The 19,683-nt window shown below is 53.6% G+C and overlaps 1 protein-coding gene across 3 annotated transcripts in view; it reads right to left on the reverse strand.

The window, feature by feature from the left end:
* Positions 1-7,861: 7,861 nt before the first annotated feature.
* LOC309871505 (tyrosine-protein phosphatase non-receptor type substrate 1-like) overlaps positions 7,862-19,683 on the reverse strand; it is a 38,870-nt gene continuing 27,048 nt past the window's right edge. For all 3 annotated transcript variants that reach the window (XM_082744584.1, XM_082744585.1, XM_082744586.1), the window contains exons 7-9: positions 18,682-18,706; positions 12,353-12,392; positions 7,862-10,428 (exon numbers count right to left, since the gene is read on the reverse strand). In XM_082744584.1, the coding sequence (XP_082600710.1) occupies positions 10,174-10,428; positions 12,353-12,392; positions 18,682-18,706 (320 nt within the window). In that variant the 3' untranslated portion in view covers positions 7,862-10,173. The remainder of the gene's footprint in view (positions 10,429-12,352; positions 12,393-18,681; positions 18,707-19,683) is intronic.

Consider the following 19,683-nt stretch of genomic DNA (forward strand, 5'->3'; position numbering starts at 1 on the left):
AAAGTGCCCTAGTCCAGGCCCTCAACACATGGTAGATATGAGCAAAGATGTAAATGTCTAGGAAACTGGCTGAAGGCTGTGTCGATTTCCTGGAGCCAAGGCCACACAGGGGCTCCGAGGGGCCTGGGTGCTTGGCTCAAGACAAGAGTCTTCCCCTCCGGCGCCCAGGCTCTCCCAGCTGTCACCCCTGTCCCAGTGGTTCTGTTCCCACCGGGCTGGAATGTGACCCCCAGGGCTGGGTAATGCACAGGGACGATTCCTGAAATAGCTGAGCTGCAGACCCCTGGTGCTCAGAGCAGACGGGCCATTTCAAAGGACCTTTGCCGCATCTCTTCAAAGACAAGACTCTAGAACTTGTCCCGCATCCGCAGAATCCGCGGCTTGGAAGGGAAAGCAAGTGAGGGACAGGAGGTTTGGGAATTCGGTGCAAGCCAGAGCAACACTGTTTCCACACAAATACAAGAGGAGAGGTTGTGGTCTTGGGCTCACTCCTTTGGGTGCCCTGTGATGTCCCCTTCCCAGCGCACACATCACTGACTGCAACCCCATGTTTATTTGGGGGATTATTTGGTGATCCCCTCCCCCACAGACACCCCAAGGACCTGGCACTTTACTCTTGCTCCCCGTGTGGCCACCATATAACCTACAGTAGACACCAGGTCAGTTTTCTTGAATGAATGAGTTTTCCCCTTTTGCCAGCGTTGCCGTGTTGGAAAGGCCCTGGGATTTAATCCTGCCTGTAAGACTCCTTAGTTGGGTAACTTTGAACTTTTCTTTCAAAACTATAAGGCCCTGCCATTGGTCTGTCTGGATTTGAACCCACGCTCTGCCTCTTTCCAGCCTCGTCACCTTGGGAAAATTCCATGACTTTCCTGGTGCCTCAGTTTCTTCATTTGGAAAATCGGGGCCCTCACAGTGCCTGTGTCACAGGTCCGCGTGGGAGCTAAGCCACTTAGCTCATGGAAAGAGCTTACAATAAGGACTGGCACAGAGGGAGTCTAGCTAAACATGAACTCACATTGTTTTACTATTATTAAATCTATTTTATTGAGATATAACTTATAAACAATAAAATGCACTCATTTAAGTATACCGTTCAATGAGTATTAATGGCTGTACGTACACATGTAAGCTTCGCTTCAGTCAACCTACAGGACAGTTCCATCTCACCAGAAGCGCCCTCTGCCCCCTCAGCCAAGCCCTTCCTCTTCTCCAACACCCATTTCTCTGCTCTCCAGCATGGTAGATTAGTTTTGACAGCTCTAGAACTTGGTATCAACGGAATCACTCACGGCACACCTTTTAGGGTCTGGTTGCTTCAGACCCTTTTCTTTCAGACCTTTTTCTTTAAAGATTTTATATATTTATTTGAGAGAGAGAGAGAGAGGAAGAGAGAGGAGGAAGAGAGAGAGAGAGAGAGCACACACAGAGGGAGAACAGGATGGAGGAGCAGGCTCCCCACTGAGCAAGGAGCCTGAGGCGGGGCTCCATCCCAGGACCCCGAGATCATGACCTGAGCCAAAGGCAGATGCTTAACTGAGCCACCTGGCACTCAGCATACAGTTTTTTGAGACCCATCATGTTTCTGTGTGTATCGGTACTTTGTTTCTTTTTATTGCCATAACTCATCCTATTACAGATTATTTTCTCATCTGGAAAACGAGGGCAGTAACTTCTGCCCGAGGGCAGGGGGGTGGTGAGGACGAAGTAGGACCCTGAGACCCACCGTGGCCCCACACAGAAGACCTGCAGCCACACCCAAGCAGTGCTCTCTCCCTGGGCCCCTGTCCATCCCCCCAAGAGGGCTCCCCCCTCCCTGCAGCTGCCCCAGGGAGCCCGGAGTGCAAAGGGTCAAGGGCTTTGCAGAGCTGCCCTCTGAATAGACATGCACAGCAGCGAGATGATGGCTGTTTATAAAGCAGATTTGTTATTTTTTAATTCTTTGCCTTGTGTCCTTTCCCCTACTTCTGTCTTTTAAGGATAATTAAAATGCAAGCAGGCACTCCCTGCGAGGAGACAGCTGAAGATTTAATTGCCCCAAGAAAAATTTTCCAGTGAAAGGTCCTGGCGTAATGGCAGCTCCCGGCCTGGCTGCTGCCGCGCCTCTGCCTCCCGCCCGTGATCTTGGCGGTAATGCTCTCATCTGCACACGTGCAGGGTCCATTTGCCGGCACCCCGGGAGCCAGGGCAGGACGGAGCCCACAGCCTCTGTGGGGCCACAGCCAGCTTGCCATTAAACCCTCACCCGGCCTCCTTCTGGAGACAGGTCCGTGGCCCAGATCCCTACCACGACGACCGGCTGCCGTACCAGCTGACCCTGCCCAGAGCGAGTCCTCGGGGCCAGAAGGCCTGGGTGGCCGGCCAGGGCACCTTCCCCCGTGAGGGCTTGGCCTGTTGTCCTTGAAACCGGGCCAGGAAACTACATCTGCTGGGCGGGGCGGCAGAGCCCCACCAGCTCCGAAGCCCGGCCGGCCACCCGGGGTTGTGCAATCTCAGGGTAGAAGAAGATCTTTGCCATCGCTCATCATGTTTTCTAAGTACGGGCCCAGTCTCCCCAGAGGAGGCATCAAAGGCTCAGACAAAGGTCACTGGCTCCTTGTCTGTTGGGGAGCACACATCCATTTTTTAAAAAGTGATTGCTCTGAACCCAGGATCACGATGAAAGGCAGAGGGACTCAGTGGGAAAAGCAAGATGGCTTGGGGTTTGAATCCTAGTTCCAAACCTGCCAGCTGGGGAACTTTCTGTTCTCCAAAGAGGCCCTGCAGTCTCCAGCTTCTGGGCTTTTCTACATGCTCTCCTTTCCTCACCTTTCCTCCCTCCTCCCTTCCTTCCCAGCCACAAATCTATCTTCCATCCACCCAGTCATCCTCCCTCTCTCCCTCCCTACCCCCCCTCCTTCTCTCCCTCCTCCCATCTACCCAACAAATACTTATTGGATGCATCCAGTGGGCTAGGGCAGTTACTGGTTAGCAAAGCCAACATCCTCCATGCCCTGAGGCAGGTTCCAGGCCAGTGGATGTTAATCAAGGAACCATAAGGTCAATATCAGTGACCAGGGTTACAAAGAGAGGTACTCGCAGTGTTGTAATGGTGGCTTTTAACAAGGGAACTCAGCCCAGTCTTTGCACTGGAGGACAAGCATGAAAGAGCCCCGGCAGGTGTTCCACGCAGCAGGTGTAGCACGTGCAAAGGCCCTGTGTTTCATTCCAGGAACTGTGTTGCCAGTGCAAGGAGTGATGGGGGGAGTGATGCAAGACAGGGCGGCGGAGCTCAGCCGGGGCTGGAAGAATGGCTTTCTGGGCAGCGTTGACTCCACGGCCCCCTCTTTATCTGGCTCATTCTTACTCATCCTTTAGGCCTCAGCTCGGGGTTTCCTCTTCAGAAGGCCTGGATTGCCCTGTGCACACCGAGTGAAGCCTAATAAGAAAAAGTATCCAGGACTTGGAAATAAGGCAAAGAAGGTAGAACTTCCTTTCAATGCCTCCTGGGGCATTGTTTAAGAAGGCCCCCTGAAGGATTAAGGAGTGTGGCTGCGTTTGGCTTTGCCATTCTGTGTTTGCCTCTCTCCTGTTTTGTAACTTCCTGAGAACTACACACGGACACCCCCTTGAGCAGATGCTCTGGCTCCCTCGCACCCCATGAGCTCATGAGGGTGTGGTCAGCATTCCTCAGCATGCTTTCCCCAGAGGTTTGCAGGGCCAGGCGCACAGCAGGAGCTGAAGAAATCCTGGCGAAAGAGTGATCTTGTCTTTTCACCTCCCTGAGCTTCAGTTTTCTTATCTGCGAAATGCACAAGATAGTGCCCATCTTCAGAGGAATAAAGAATTTAAGTCTGGACCCTGTCTGGCATGTGGCGGGCTTCAGTCCTTCTCCCAGGGGCCGGATCCCAAAGGCAGGAAGTGACGTTCTGGTGTTGGGGAGCTCATGGTCTGGCTCAGGGGCAGGCAGGAGGGAGGGTGACTCACTGTGGGGTGGGGGCAGTCAAAGGTAGCTCCAGCTGGTAGCTGGCAGGACTAGGCCGGCTAGAGGAGCAGGATGTATCCTTAAAGAGGTCAGGTGGGGGGTGAGGAAGAGGAGCCTGAAGGCCAGGCTGGGTGTTGGATTCCCCAAAGTTGGTAAGAGGGAGCCACCCCCGGGGCGCCTGCGTGGCTCAGTCATTAAGCATCTGCCTTTGGCCCAGGTCATGATAGCAGGGTTCCAGGATCGAGCCCCACATCGGGCTCCCTGCTCAGTTGGAAGTCTGCTTCTCCCTCTCCCATCCCCCCTGGTTGTGTTCCCTTTCTTGCCGTGTGTGTGTGTCTCTCTCTCTGTCAAATAAATAAATCAATAAATCTTAAAAAAAAAAAAAAATAGACGGAGCCACCCCAGGCTAATGAGGGAGGAGGGAGCTGCTAATATTGCTTCAGCCAGAAAGGGAGGCCCATCACCCGTTGAGCTCCTCTGAGAACCTGGCCTTGGTGTATGGGTGTGAATGTGTGTGTGAGTGTGTGCGTGTGTGTATGTGGGGGGAGGGTTGATTATGTGTATGGATGTGTGTGAGAGCATGGGTGTGAATGTACAGGAATGTGGATGTGTGTGCAAATGCATGGTGTGGGGGGGTGTGAATTGTGTGGGTCTGAATATGAGCGTGTCTGTGTGTACGTGAATGTGTGTGTGAATGCCTGCAAGTGGGGGGGGTTGTGAACATGTGAGCATGTGTGTGTGTGAGTGTGAATATGAGTATGCAGACGGCTGTCTGTCCCACGCTGTTGCAAAGGGTCCTCTGTCTATTCTCCATGTAATCTTCAGTAGAACCCAGAGGGGAAGACTCCATCCCATTTCCCAGTAGCATAAACTGAGGCTCAGACGTGAAGCCACTTGCCCAAGGTCACAGGGTGAAGTCTGTGCAGAGGCCTCGGTAGCCCGGGTGGCAGGAGGAGGAGTGTGGGCGTGGGGGGAGTAGGTCAGGCAGCCTCAGCGGACAGATGATGTCAGAGAAATGGCTTGTCCTGTAGCCTTGGCCTTCCCCGTATTGTGTGCTCTTTTGGTCACTAGGAGGCCATCTCTCCGAGGTGCTCGACAGTGTTCCCAGAGCCCTCACCTGGGGCTGGGCCCCAGAACTATCAGGTTGGGGCAGGCATCTGAAGTCGACGGCGGCGGGGGGGGGTTGAAGCCCCGGGGGGGACAACCTGTCTTTTTTGAGGTGTAATATACACATGGGAAAATGCAGACACGTTAAATGTGCACGGGATGGAATTTTACATCCGCAACCCCCACCCCACCCCACACAGCCCCCACTCAGATGGAGATACAGAGCATCCCATCACCCCAGAAGGCTCCTCAGACTGGTCCTCATTGCTGCCTCCCAATAAGGACAGCTCCCATCCCCCGATCTGTCACCGAGGTTTTGCCTGTTTTCGAACATCTGGGGTGCAAGTCTCTTTTGGAAATCATTTTCCATTTCAAAATCCCGTGTTCAGAAAACAAACCCAGGCCATGGTTAAGGGTGGGGGGCAGTAGAGACATGTGATGGTGCCGGGTTGAGCCCCAGGGAAGCTTGAAGCTATGAGGACTGGCCGGTGACCAGGCAGGTGACCGGGGTTATCCTCATACTCTGATGTTTTGATGGTTGAGACCACATTTCCTGGCTCCCACCGTCTGTGTCCCCTGCTGCGTCTCCAGCAAACCACCCCCTCCCCCGCACCCTGCACGCCCATCCAGTGCCCACCCACACCCAGGGTGACACCACTTCTTGGACAATGGCCCCTTGAACAGGACAGGCAATCTCTCTCTGCTCCCATGTCTTTATTAAACAGAACATAATCATACTACCTACCTTCTAGGTTTGTTAAAAGGATGGAGTGAATTGATTTTAAATAAGTTAATATTTGTCCAGAGTTTAGGAGACTATCTGATACATTAAAAAGTACTTATGTAAAAATTAAATAAACAAACCTTGGTCAAATTTTGGCTGTTGGGAATTTGCTGGAACACGCAGAGTTTTTCACAGTTGGGTGTTGGAATCTTGCAGAGAAGGCAGAGATTTTCCTGATGATCATGTAAAAGGGGCCGGGGTGGGGGGCCGCAAACGGCCCCTGAGTCCTCATGGGGGGTGGGGGGTGCGGTGGGGTCCTGTGGTTCTCCTCTGCACAACACAGAACCAGATGAGGCACCCGATAAACGCCGACTGCTGGACCGATTTCCTGGCGGGCAGGAAGAGGGTCACTTGGCTCCCATCAACTTTCATTCTGCCTGCCAACCCGCAGCCCTGGAGATCTGGGCCGTGGAGGAGGCGGGGCCCAGGTGCTGCATGAAATACACCCCCCCAAGTCTCCTTGCCCGGACACACCGTCCATCATCCCCCACCCTCTCAGAAAATGCGAGGCACTTCCTCGCCCACGCAGCCTGGATGCTTGCCTTGAACACCCGATCCCAGCCAGCAGCACACAGATTTCCCAGGTTGGGCCCCGAGGGAGGCTGAGGGCTGAGCTCTCTGTCAGTTCTCTGGCCTGGCCTGTGAGGCAGGTGACTTCCCTGAGCCCGGTGGGAGTCTCCTTTGCCTTGGATGCCTGAGATCTCTGATCACAGATCAGGCTCGGGGATGGTCCCATGTGGGCTTGCGGACCCAAGTACAAGTCCCAACTCCACTGCAGGTTTGTTGCATGAGCTCGGCCTGGTGCCCCGAGTCTCCCGCTCCTCCACCTTCCTTCCCTGCCAAATGGGCACAGCCCCTGCTATCTGGCCGCTATGAGAAGTGAATGAGGCAGTAGGATGTGTTGAGGAAGAGCAAGACTCTGGGTTCCAAGCCTCGCTCTGCCAGGGGACTCTTAGCTTCTCTGGACCTCAGTTTACTCATCCACAAAATAGGTATGACAAAGAGCTCCCCCTCATCCGGGGGCTGGAAAGACTAAATGAGGTAACAACTGGGAGGCACCGGTGTGTTTCTCCCCATCTGACCTGGCCAGTGCCAACACGAGAGGTCTCAATTCTTGACTCAGGGGTTAAAAGCTGCCCACTGAGGTCGCACAGCTGGAGCCTGTGTCTCAGCGACAGCCCTCGTTAGCAGTGCGACCCTGCGTAAATTCTACCTCTTCCTTGTGCCTTCCCTATTCATAAGATCAGGAATATTTCCTACCTCCACCGTGAGGATTGAAGCTCAGCAAGGTCAAATGCTGACACACGGTAAGCCCCACTTGTTAATATCATATGACTGTCATTATCTAATTGTCATTAATATTATGAGTATTCCCACGGAGGAGAGGGAAGGAAGCCAACATTTACACGAGCATGATATGCGAGCACTTGCCAAGAATCATCTGGCGAGGATATTCTAGGCCGAGCACCGGACTTCTGCATTCGGTCAGTCAAGGAGGAAGTGAGGTTCCCAGAGGGTGACCCACTTGTGCAAGATCCCACCGGTGGGGAGGGGCGATCAGTCCCAGCTGTGCAACGTCTAGGGCAGGGAGGAAGGACCAACACTTAGTGAAGGCCTGCCACACACCAGGCCTGGGGCTCGGCAGCCCCGGCCCCCTTCAATCTGCACCGGATCCCTGGCTACGGGCACGACTGTCCCCATTGTGTTGACAACACGGTGAGTCTGAGTCTCCGGGAGGAGGCGAGCTGTGTGAACTCTGCAGAGTGGCAGAGCTGGGATTCAAACACGGTTCTGTTGGAATAAGGCTTATGCAGGTGTTTGGGGCATAACCTTCTGCCGACTCCTCTGAGCCAGGGGAAACAAAGTCTTTGTGTCTAGAAAACCCAAGAAAGAGACTCAAACCCCACGGTCTCCAAGCCCCAGGGCCACACGCCAGCCTCTCCCCGGCTCCCGGAGACAGGGGGGCTTACACGCGTCAAGACAAAGCCACTCAACATCCAGAAGGGTCGTTGTTACCCAGAAATCTTTATTACAAAAATATTTTGCAAGCCAAAAAGTTTAAGTTGCAACTATATACAAAATGGGGCCTGTTTCCTTCCTAGCAGTCTTAAAATAAACTCCCGAAACCACGCTCCTTCTGCAGTGTTGTTTCGACCTCTTCCTTTTCCTGGGGTTCAATACACAAGGTACGGGAATCTCCAGGCTGCCAGGCCGGAGCTAAAGCCGCACAACTTTCTTGGCCTCATTCCCTTACTCCCCTTCCAAAATTCAAAATAAAATAAAATGAAAATGGCACCAAGAAAACATTCTCTTAAGATTCTGTGTGCATGTGTGTGCGCACACACGCATGCACGCTCAACACATGTGTCTTCTCTGGGCAGAAGCGAGGGAGACTAAGGTTTACAAGCCAACCTTTCGGAATTTGGAAGCGGCCCGAGCCAGGTGGCTGGGCCACTGTGCTCCCAGATGCCGCAGAGAAACTTCGGCTCATCGGGCCAAAACTGCCCACGTGGCCTGCTGGCTCAGCCGATTCCTGGACGCCACCACGTAAAGCGCCAAATCACTGTCCCCAGAGAACTGGGTCCGAGCTGAGCTCCCTGTGTTCCACGTGTGGAACCTGCTGATGGGCAAGGTGCCTCAGCTTCTCCTTCCGATAGCCTGGGACCCCTGGGGCATCGAGTGGCTGGACCCAGGGGTGCAGGAAAGAGGAACCTCTCAGCTCGCAGAGTCGGTCGCTTATACGTGAAGACCAAATAAACAGGGCTTGCCACACGTGCTGGCCCTGGGCTTAGCCAGGCCCCCACTCCCCACCGGAAGGGTGGGGTGGGGGGTGAGGGGTAGTAGGTCACAGCATCTGCCCAACCTCCTGGCTGTCTTGGATTTATTCCAGTTTGATCCTGAAAGCGTTTGAGAGCAGAAATAGAAGACTCCGCTAGCAGGGGTTAGCTTGGAGAGCTGGAAAGGGGGCAGTCACTAATGGGCGGGGAAGTAGCCACGCATAGCTTCCCTCCCCTGCATGGCATCCAGTGCCTGTGGAATGGCAGGGAATGGGGGTGGGGTAGGCATCTTTCCTCTCTCCCTCTCGCCCTGTGAAGGATGCAGCCTGGAGAAGTACCGGGCAGGTTTGAGCTTAGCACGCTGGGGGTACGGAAGGCAGCAGTACCGGCCACGTGGCTCGGCTGAGAGCACGACCACTTTCGTCCTGGAGAGAGAAGGCTAAGCGTCTCCACGGAGCAGCCACACCGCAACCTTCCTCCCCATCCTCGGGGCCTGGGTCGTGCAGGAACTCCGTTTCTGCTGTAAGAGGATCCCTCCAGGACCACCAAGCGGTAAACCTTAGATCACACGAGACCCAACAGGGGACTTCAACACATGACAAAGAGCCAAGATAACGTTGCTGTCGTTTTAAGAAAAAAACAAAACGGAACACCACAGATCAAATTTTCTAACACCTCAGTTTCAAGATTGCACATTTCACATTTCTCAATAATTTACAGGCGTCCACAGCGAGATGTTGCTGAGTTAGTGCTAGCTGGAGGAAGCAAGCTCAGGTCTAGGAAGGAGAGGAGGGGCCACGTGTTGCGTCACGGCTGGGATGATGGGTCCTCAAGGAGTCTTGGAGGGCCGCCAGGAGGAGAAGGATTTTGTTACGCAGTCCTTGGTGGTGGTGGTGGTGGTGGTGGTGGTGGTGGTTGCATGGGAGTTCCTTGGAGGGTCCTCCCCTCCCCCAGGGCCTCCGCCTCCATCAGTCCAGGGATGGGGAGGCTAGGACGTTGGCAGCAATCTCACCAAGTCTTGGGATGTGGGTCCCAGAGGTTTCTTTCTTTTTTTTTTTTTTTTCCCCCAGCTTCTCCATGGATGGGGCGGTTGGATCTAAAGGGAACATTTTCCCCAAGCCCCAGATGGGTGGTGGTGAAAGGAGGTGGGGTTTTCTCCTCCTCACCCTGGAAGAGCAGGCTGCAGAACATCAAGGGGGTTAGTCAGGGTCTCCAAGACCATGACCAAGACCCACATGTCGTTGGAGATAGGCATGAGGGTTCCTGGATCCCCGGCGGCTCTGGCCAGTTCCCAGATCGGTCCCCCGGCTGGCCCGGCACCATCGGCCTCCATGTGTGGTGATGTTGGGAGGACGGTGGGTGCCCTGGAAATGCTGGAGAGCCAAGTGGGTCGGGGAAACAAGAGCCAGCCTCATCCTGGGGTCCCGGGGCCTGCGCCATCCTGGCCCTCTGGGAACTGGGCTGGCTGTCCCCATCACAGCTGTCCCACATGGGACAGGAAGGCTCGCGAGGACAGACCCTAGAGACGACCACGGTCCCATTCACTTCCTCTGGACCTGGACACTGGCGTACTCCGAGTAGGACGGCTCGGGCTTGGGGGCTGGCTGCTTGGGGGCCCGGTTGAGGTGGACCATGTCCAGGTCCGCGTAGGTGAGGTTGTCCTCAGGCGCAGGCGCCGGGCCGGTCTGAATGCTGGCATACTCTGTGTGGTTGTTGGGCTCGGCGGCCCGAGGCGCAGGCTTCTTCCCCTTGGGCAGGTTCAAGTCTGCATAGGTGATGTCATTGTTGTCCTGGATCTAAATGTGGTGGAGAGACATTCATTCTGGGGCTCCCAGCCACTCATCGGCCTGTTGGCACCAAAGGCTGGATGCTTCTGTCTCCCCTTGGGCCCCACTGGCTCAGCCCTGAGTCATGCCCCATTCTTCTCTGGCCCGGGTTACCTACCTCCAGCTCTACCCTTCCAAGCCCTGCATAGCCTGAAGGAGCTTCCTGAACTCAGCCAGCCCGGTCACTTCACAGCCCTGCCTCAGTGTCCCTCCTCCTGAACCTCATCCTGCCTTTTCAGTGCTCCCTCCTCTGCCTGGTGTCCAACCCCTTTCTCCTTGTCATGAAACCTAATCCGCCTCACACGTTCCAGCACAAGCAGCGCTTTATCCTAAGACCCTGCCTCGGCGGGCTCCAGGGCTCCCACCCTGTGCCTCCTCCACTCATGACGGCACCCACCCCCCATGACAGAGTCTGTCTGGGAGTTGGAGTAGATGCCGACCCACAGTGGGTGGACACAGTCATTTACTTACTGGTTTCATCAACACATATTACTATGAATTAGAATGCAGGAACCAAGGCCAGCATTGAAGAAGCCCAATCAGTGTTGAAAGGATGGATGGATGGATGGACGGACAGACAGCAATTTCAGCCTCACTCAGGGTGAAGCTGAGATCCGGGAGACAGAGGAGAGCAGTGCATAGGAATGAGACCCCGGGGAGCAGATGCATTAAGAGGCCTAGGGTTTGCATCTCACTTGGGCTTTGTCTAGTTGAGGGACTTCAGGCAATTCACTTTGGGCCTTGGTTTCACCATCTGTAGAGCAGGGATACAACCGTATTTCCAGAGTCCCTGTGAGGATCACATATGATCCCTCAGGTAAAGCTCTTAGGAGAGAGCCTGGCACCTATCAAGTGACACACGTATGTTCGATAAACATTAGCCATCATCGGCCACCTAGCCAACCCGAAGGTCCCCCACGTGCTCGTCTTGCCATGCACAACTGCTGCCTTCAAATTACTCATCACGAATTACCAGCTCTGCTCCCTCCGCGCTCCTGCCCCGACCGTAGAGGCAGAGGGGGCGACGGCAGCCGCTGGCTGTCGTTGGTGCACAGTGATGACTGCAGAGCTCCACCTCCGAGGGCTTGGAGGCTCCATGCCGTCGCACGGAGCACCTTCTCTAGGCCCCACTCAGCCCGTTGTTGAATTACTTACCCCATTTTACAAGTGAAGCAACTGAGACCCAGAGAGGTTAAATACTTGGGTCAAAGTCACACAGCTGGAAAGGATCCAAAGTCTGCTGGACTCCAGCTGTGGTCACACCACCCAGCCCTTGGGGCTGACCGGGTCAGGAGAGCAGGCCACAGTGTTGAGGCCAGAAATGCTGCGCTTTTACCAGCCCTGACTCTGAACCACAAATTGTGTCTGAAGCGATGACAAGAGCCGGGGAAATGTCAAGGACAGCTGGTCCTCTCTTGCTCTCGGGTTCAGGGCAGGGCCTGTCTCATTTCAAGAGGCGGAGAAGCCCTCTGCCTCCGAGGTCTGACAACATCAGCCAGCAAGAAGCAGGGCTAGGCTTCTCAGAATCAGGCCAACCAAGTTGCCCGCGCCACTGCATCAGCAGTTTTGAGGAGAAAGCGCCAGAAAGGGAGTACGCCCTTGCACGAGGCATTTAGTAAGCAAACCGCGGACAGCTCCCCCTGGAGTTGTACAGTGGGTGTGCTGGGTCAAGGAGACTGTGATTCTCTCCTGGTTGGGGCAGAGGGAGAGTGTGCACAGAGGATGAGGGGGACATTAGGAATGTCAGGCTCCCCGACTCTCCCCACCACCCCCCAGCCCCTGCCCCGCTCTGGGGAAGGAGTCTTAATTTAGAACAGGAGCTGCAACTCTGGTTGAGGGGAAGGAAATCACACCATCGAGATTCCCAGGAAGGGCATCTCACCAAGGACTGTACCTGGGTTATTTCTCTGGTGTTCTTCTCGGGCTCATGCAACCTAAAAAGGAAAGAGACGCACAGATAAAAATATCCTCCCTATCTCAAGTGCTCATGCAAATCGGTAAGAATAACATTTTTGTTCCATTTCCCATATGGGTGGAGCAAGTCACAACAGCAACACAGGGTTTATCAAATGTTTGGACTGAAGGGTCAGTCTTACTGAGAAGGAATTTTAAGCAATGCACTTATCTTTCTTTCCCCCCCGACCCCAACCTACATTTTCTGGCAAGGATTTTAAAAAAAGTTAAAATACCGGGTGCTGGGGAAGGTAGGGTGAAACAGACATTCATACATGGCTGGCGGGAAGGGCAAACCCATATAAGCCTGCTGGGAGGCGGCTTGGCAAAATCGAGAGCTTGGACGGTGTCCTCATCTTTTGACTCATAAGTGTGCATTTTGGGGGGGAATCAAAATATAGAAAAAGCGTTAGGCACGGAGGCATTTGCCACAGAGCAGGACAGGGAGGAAGGTTTCTATGTTACAGCTCTGCCAACTGGGACTGGTTTAGGAAATTAGGATAGGTTCATAGATAAAGATTTAAAAGGCTTATGAGGTTGTTTTTTTTTTTTTTTTTTACAAATGATTACCTTAAAGTGATAAGTGAAAAGGCAACATTCTCTGTGGTTTGATCTCGATTCTAAAAATGTATGGATAACACGGAAGGAAACATAGTAAAAATGCTAACAGCAGTGGTCTTTGGGAGGATTTTTTTTTTCCCCTCCCTTTTCGTTCCCCTATTTTCTACACGTTCTATATTCTACACATCTAGGTCTTAGCATTAAAAAAAAAAAAAAAAAAGAAAAGAAAAGAGAAGGTACAGTGTCCTGGTTAATCAAAGGAGCTGTTCATGCACTTGATTCTGTAATTGGAGGCCGTGGCTTGGCTCACTGCAGGGTCATGGTCAAGGTGGTGAGCACATCGGAGCCACGGTTTTACGGGAGTTGTGTAAATTCTCAGGCCGGCAACTCTGGGGATGTGAGCCTGGATAATGTCAGAAATGAGCAATGGGGCTTGGCAGCAGGGTTATTAATGGATTTGGCACGAGATCTTGGCTCCGAGAGCAGTTCTGGGACATGACAAGCCCCACGTGGCCACAGAAACAGCCCTCCGGGAGCAGGGACACCGGCTGCTAAGGAAGATCACAAAGCTCTATCCACACCCCTTCCAAGGCTCCCCACAGCCTCTGGTTCAAATAAAACCCATCACCCATCAACCCATAGTAAGCCCTGTGCTCTGGCCCCTGTGGACTGCCCCAGGCCCTTTCACTGCCTGATCTTATTTACCCACAGATCTACCCACTGAGTATTTCACAATAGCTACTCAATGAGACATACTTTGCATCAACAACAGCCTGGAAAGCCGCTCTCAACCACTTTTCCTCTTGGTTGACTTTTGTGCTTTCTTTAAGACTTATCTATGGTGTCACTCTCTTGGGAGAGCTTCTCTGACAGCGCTGGGCTGGCTGGGCTGCCCTTCCAGGATACACCTTCAAGCTTCCTTGATTATTTTCCCGCCTGCCGCCTGCCTGCCATGCTTCGTCAGCACATGGGTAGAGGTGCGTAAAAGTGACTTGGAATGAAGACATTCAGACTGCCCCAGGGCCTTTGCACAGGCAGCTTCTGTTTGCTTCACTGCTTCTTTTTCCTCGGATTCTATTTCAAATAGTCCTTTCTTGGGGAAACCTTCACCGGACTTCAAATTCCATTCTCAGAACACTGGGTTCCTCTTTTCAGAGCAATATTGCAGATGAGACGCAATTATCCATTTTGTTGGGTCTCTCTTTTATCTCTGAGAATGGCACTGCTCTTACCCATCCCTGGGCTCAGGCTAAAGAAATGGAAATCATCCCTGATTCGCTTGTCCTCCTTTACAAACCATGTTAGCCCATCTCAACGCTTGTGGACTTTGCTTCCAAAATCCTTCTCAAACTCAGCTACTCAAGTCTCCTCCACCACCATCCCAGCTCCCTAGGTTCCTGGAGAGCCTCCTCCCTGGTGTCCCGGCTCTGTTCCCACCCCTTGGCATGCCATTCTCCACATGGAAAAGGTGTAAGTGAGGTCATGTCATTTTCTGCTCAAAACCCTTAACCCCTTGTCACTGTACAGTGAAATCCATCTCCGTATCCAGAATGGCACGCCTGTGTGGTCGGTCCCAGCTTAGTGCTCTAGTCTCCCATTTCTTCCCCTCGCCCGCTCCAGCCCGGCTGCCCTGGCCTCCTCCGTATTCCAACTGCTCCTGCCTTGGGGTCTTGGCACTGGCTGTTCCCTCTGCTTGGCCCACTCTTGTCCCAGATATTCCCGAGGTGAGAGCCTTCCTGTCCTTCAGCTACCTTCTGAATGTCACCTCTGGACACCAGCTTTCCCTGACCGCCCGCTGCAGCCCACACCCTGTTCTGCTCCCTGCCTAGCTCTGTTTTATCCAGCCAGCACCTGTATGACATCGTGTATTAACCTCCCACCCAGCTTGTTTGGTGACCTCCCTCCTGATGGATCATGGGCTCCACACTAAAGCCCTGATACCCGGTAATGGGCTGGGGCACTGTCAGCACACCCTAAGTATTTGTTAAACAAAGAAATGAATGAATGAATGAATGAATGAATGAACATTGAATCAAAAGTGCCACGAGACTAGGATGAGTATCTTTTTTTTTTGCTCTCCTTTGAAACCCCCCAGCTAAAGACCAGGCACTGAGATGGGCTCAATTCAGATGAATAAATGAAAGAATCAGAGAAGCCCCAAGTATTCCAAGAATAAACGCAGTGAACGTCTGACAAGTGAACAAACGGCCGACCGAATGAACCCCAGTGCCCAATTAAGGGAGCAGAGACCTATTTTTCTCCCATCTGAGCCGGGGAAGGTTACAGACAATGTTCTACAGTTATGTCCCTAACCCAGGGAGTTAGAGACACCCAGTGCTCCACCAGCCCTGAGACCTGAAGGGCCCCCTGAGCTCAAAGTGGCGGCACCCACCCTCAGCTCCCTCCCAAAGGTGCTCGGTTGTTATCTACACTCGGTTGTTATCTACCCGCCTGTCCTGGAAAGTGCCTGATCCCAGCCGGCTGCCGGAAGCTGGCCGCTGCATGGGAACCAGCATCCCCGCTCACCAGCTAGTGCTTCGGTTTAGGGAGATGAAAGGGAGCAGGCAATCTCACGGCTCCCTTGGTAGATTCACACTGGAAAAATAAAACCTAGGCGGAAAATGGTTGGCTTCTCTGGGGAAGAAAAAGTAGGCAGTGGGAGGCATGAGAGCAGCGAGCAGCAGCAACGGGCTCCCGAGGCAGGGAAATCTGGGCTGGAGCCCGAGTTCTGGCACTTGCCGGTTGTGGGGCCTTGGGAACGTCACACGACTTCTCTGAGCCTCAGTTTCCTCCGCATACACTGTGACAAGAATAACCTTCCAGAACAGGGGTTCTCAAAGTCTGGGTTGGAAGCGGCAGCATCAGCACCACCTGGGAACGTGTTAGAAATGCAAACCCTGCATCAGAAACTCTGGAGGGGAGAGGGGGAGGCCCCCAGTAATCTGTGTTTTAACAAGCCATCCAGGAGATTCTGCTGCACGCTCGGAGTTTGAGAAGCTCTGTTCAATGAACATGGCGCAAGAGTAAATCAGAGGGTTTATGCTATAATTAAAATTACTGTTGGGCCACTAGAGGAAAAGACAGAGATGGGTTCCCGGGATGCAGAAAGTGCTTGACGGATGGATGTTAGCTGCTGACGCTGTCGTTACTATTATGACATTGTCCCTTCCTTTCGGGAACTTATGTCTAATTGGGAAGTTAAGAGAAGCAAACAACGACAACGATAAAAACAAAATAAAAAAGAACGATCCTCCCATATCTGCGGCCGGGAAGGCACTGAGAAGTAGAGTTTTAGAGATTCGGAAGGGGAAGAGATTGGGGATTGGGGCCATGGTTTGGGATGGCTTTCTTTCATTCCTCGTGCATTTGGTTCATTCCACAAACCTTAACCGAGCACCTGTTCTGTTCCAGGCACAGTGGAACAGGTTCAGCAGAACCTGAAGAAAAGGCTCCCTGCCCCTAACGGGGATGGTGGTGGGTGTGGGAGGGTTGCGGGGTGGGTTCCAGCCTAGGGCAGGTCCAGAGACAGCTGGAATACACGGTGGTTGTCAGTGCAGGGACACCAGGAGAAGTGCCCGGACGGGACCCTGTCCCTGGAGTGAGTGTGTGTGTGTGTGTGTGTGTGTGTGTGTGTGTAATGTCTTCGCTGAGCCCAGGGGAAGGGCGGGAGACAAGCAGGTGAAAGGAGGGGTGCCCATTTGAGCTCCCGTGTCACACAACTCCAAGGAGCACTGTTGGCAGAGCCCATGGTGACTGCTGCTCCCTGGCAGGGAGGGAACCCTGAGTGGTGCAGGAGCACATCTCAGGGAGAGAGGCCGGCACGTGAGGGCTGGGAGGAGAGCGAGGACATAGCGTGTGGGAGGCTGTGAAGGGTGTGCAGCGTGGCTGAGTCACGGAGTGTGAAGGCTGGGGAGTAGCTGGAAGGGAAACTGTCCAAGTCGGTGGGGGCCAAAGAGAGGGGCCTGTGGGCCTCAGGGGTGCGGCTGGACACTGTCGAGGGCCGTGGGAGCCACTGAAGGTTTTCAGGCAAAGGACAGGAGTCAAGTTTTGGAGTGTCTGGGTGGCTCTCTCGGTTAAACGTCCGCCTTTGGCTCAGGTCATGATCTCAGGGTCCTGGGATCAAGCCCCGAACCACCGGGCTCCCTGCTCAGTGGGGAGCCTGCTTCTCCCTCTCTTTGCCTCTCCCCCAACCCCCACCGCTCATGCTCTCTCAAATAAATAAATAAAATCTTCAAAAACAGCAACAAAAAGAAGAGAAGTCTTGCCCTTGGAAAAGAGTGTACTTGGTGTACACACACACACACACACACACACACACACACGGCACTCCCATTGCCCCCAACCTGGGGACTGTCCTTGAGTCTGTAATCCATCGGACTGTCCTTGAGTCTGTAATCCATCGGCAAGTCCTCTTGACTTTACATGCAGCATCTGCCCCTTCCTCTGCCATCCTACCCCCTTGGTCCAGGCCACCCACACAGGCTTGGTTGGACCCCTGTGGCGACCTCCTCTGGGCCTCCGTGCCGCCTCCGTCACCTCCCACAGCTTGCTCCCTACATGCCGCTCACGGTAGTCCTTTTAAAACACAAGTCAAATCGTCTCCCTCCTATGGCTCCTCATCCCACTGGGAGTCAAAGCCTGGACCACTGGCCTCCACTCCAGAACCTTAGTTCCTACTCTGCAGTTCTGAAATCCACAAAGCTCTTAAAAAAAAAAAAAAAAGAAAAAAGAAAAAAAAAAAAAGAAAGAAAAAAAGGAAAAAAAAAAAAGAAAAAAAGAAAAAAGGGGAAAGATCTGCACAACCCATTTGTTAGCAAAACCTGACCTGAACCAACATGAAGCTATTTATGGCTTTTATTTATGGCCCATGCGGGGCGTGTCTGTGCAATTTATCTGTTGTTTCCAGGCAGGTCCATTCAAGTGGTAGATTATGGGGTTCTGGATCTCTCCGCTGGGGGCAAATATCGGGGGCTTTCCTTTAAAAGCTGGGAAGTCTGAATTAGTCACAACCTGGCTGCGTGGCCTTGGGCTGCGACCGTGGACCTGCATCTCCCTGGCCTCATCTCCTGCCCTTCCCGTTCCTTCTGCCCCAGCACGCAGGCCTCCTTCTCTCGGCCTCCCGCCTTGGCCATGCTCGCTCTTGCCCAGCAGACACAACCCCCTTCACAGCTCCTTGGCTCAGTCCCTGTTCACGTCCTCTCTTCAGCAGAGGCCCCATCTCCTACCTAAGCTAGTCAGTCAATCTCCGTCCCCCTGCTTTTTAGCAGACCCTCGGCTGCTGGGTCGGCTGCAGACCGGTTTCTACCCTACCTCTCCCGGCATTCCCAGGGCCACCTGCGCCCGGGCTCGCAACACACACAGAATGACAGAAAGGAAGCTCAAATTTCGCAACTTGGATCATAGGGCTGCGTGTGGGGACGGCAGCTTTCCGCCCCCCTCCGAACGGGACTGGCTGAGGGTCTCACTGTTTGCGGACGGCAGACAGGACATCAGAGCCTCCGCATGCCGAAGAAATCCCCTCAAATCCCCTCGCTCTAGACAATTATTAAACACGGCCCTGGCAGAGACGCTTACACAGGAGAGAAATAGCAAGGCTGCCCTGCATGGCAATGGGGGTCAGTGGGCGTGGATGGTGCTTCACAGTTTGGGGGGGCTGTCAACCGACCACCCACCCAATACAGAGCCCTCCTCGCCCAGCAGCGCACTTACCTCGTAGAAGAAGTGGAGCCCTTGGCTGAAAGAAAAAAGAAACCCAAACTAGTTATTTAACCTAGAAACACACTGTTCTTATGTAACTTTTCGCAGGTAGGGGAGGGGGGAGTGCAAAGGTTTGCCTCTAGGGAGGTTGTGAGGAATTGTTGAAATCACCTCCTCTGAACCACAGGAATCCCGCATGGCCACTCCAGCGGGATGGTCCAGTATCTTCCATCAGGGGGACCAGTGGTCTGGGCCTTCCCACTTTCCCACCTCTGGGGGTTGCCAAGGTCCGATCCCCAAGCAGCCTTCAGTCCAGGAGGGCCCGACTGCCCTGCGTCTGTCTGGCCTCACTTCCATTCGCCAGATCCCTTACCTGAGACCCTGTAGGAGCCTGGGTCCCCGTCAGGACACTTCACTGCTGAGGAACAGATTTTAGCAGAGTGAGAGTTGGGGGAGCGGGTGCAAATCCCATGTCTGCTCCCAACTCACTCGCTGTGTGACCTTGGCTGGATCACGTGCCCTCTCTGAGCTTGGATTTCAGCTCTCCAGCTCACAGGACTGGGCTGGACATTCATTTATTTTCATGTCACTACATCGCAAAAAAGGATCTTAGGCGGGAAGAAAGGATCCATCTGGTTCAGAGAATTTAAACCTATGATAAGGGGCATCCCACAGAGAACCTGCTGGGATTTGACCACTAACTGACCCCCCATCCCACTGTAAAATTGTAATTAAGAGGCAACCTGTACACCTTTGCAAAAAGTCACCCTTTGCCAGGCTAGAGCCTTCCACAGCACAAAAATTCTCCCTGCCAGGAGAGCGCCTGGTGCCTGGGCAGGTAGTGGGTTTTTGGGTGAGCGGGTAGCCTTGGGAAGGCTGCATCTCAGCATCCACTGTCTGAATGGAAGCTGATGGGCTGCAGAGTGCCGGGACACCAATCACCAACCATTTTAGACCAGAGACACTGGGTGGTTCTCTAGGGTCACACAGCTGGTAAGCAGTAGAGCTGAAATC

Source organism: Mustela nivalis (assembly GCF_964662115.1).
Source record: "Mustela nivalis genome assembly, chromosome: 8".
Taxonomy (NCBI): Eukaryota; Metazoa; Chordata; class Mammalia; order Carnivora; family Mustelidae; genus Mustela; species Mustela nivalis.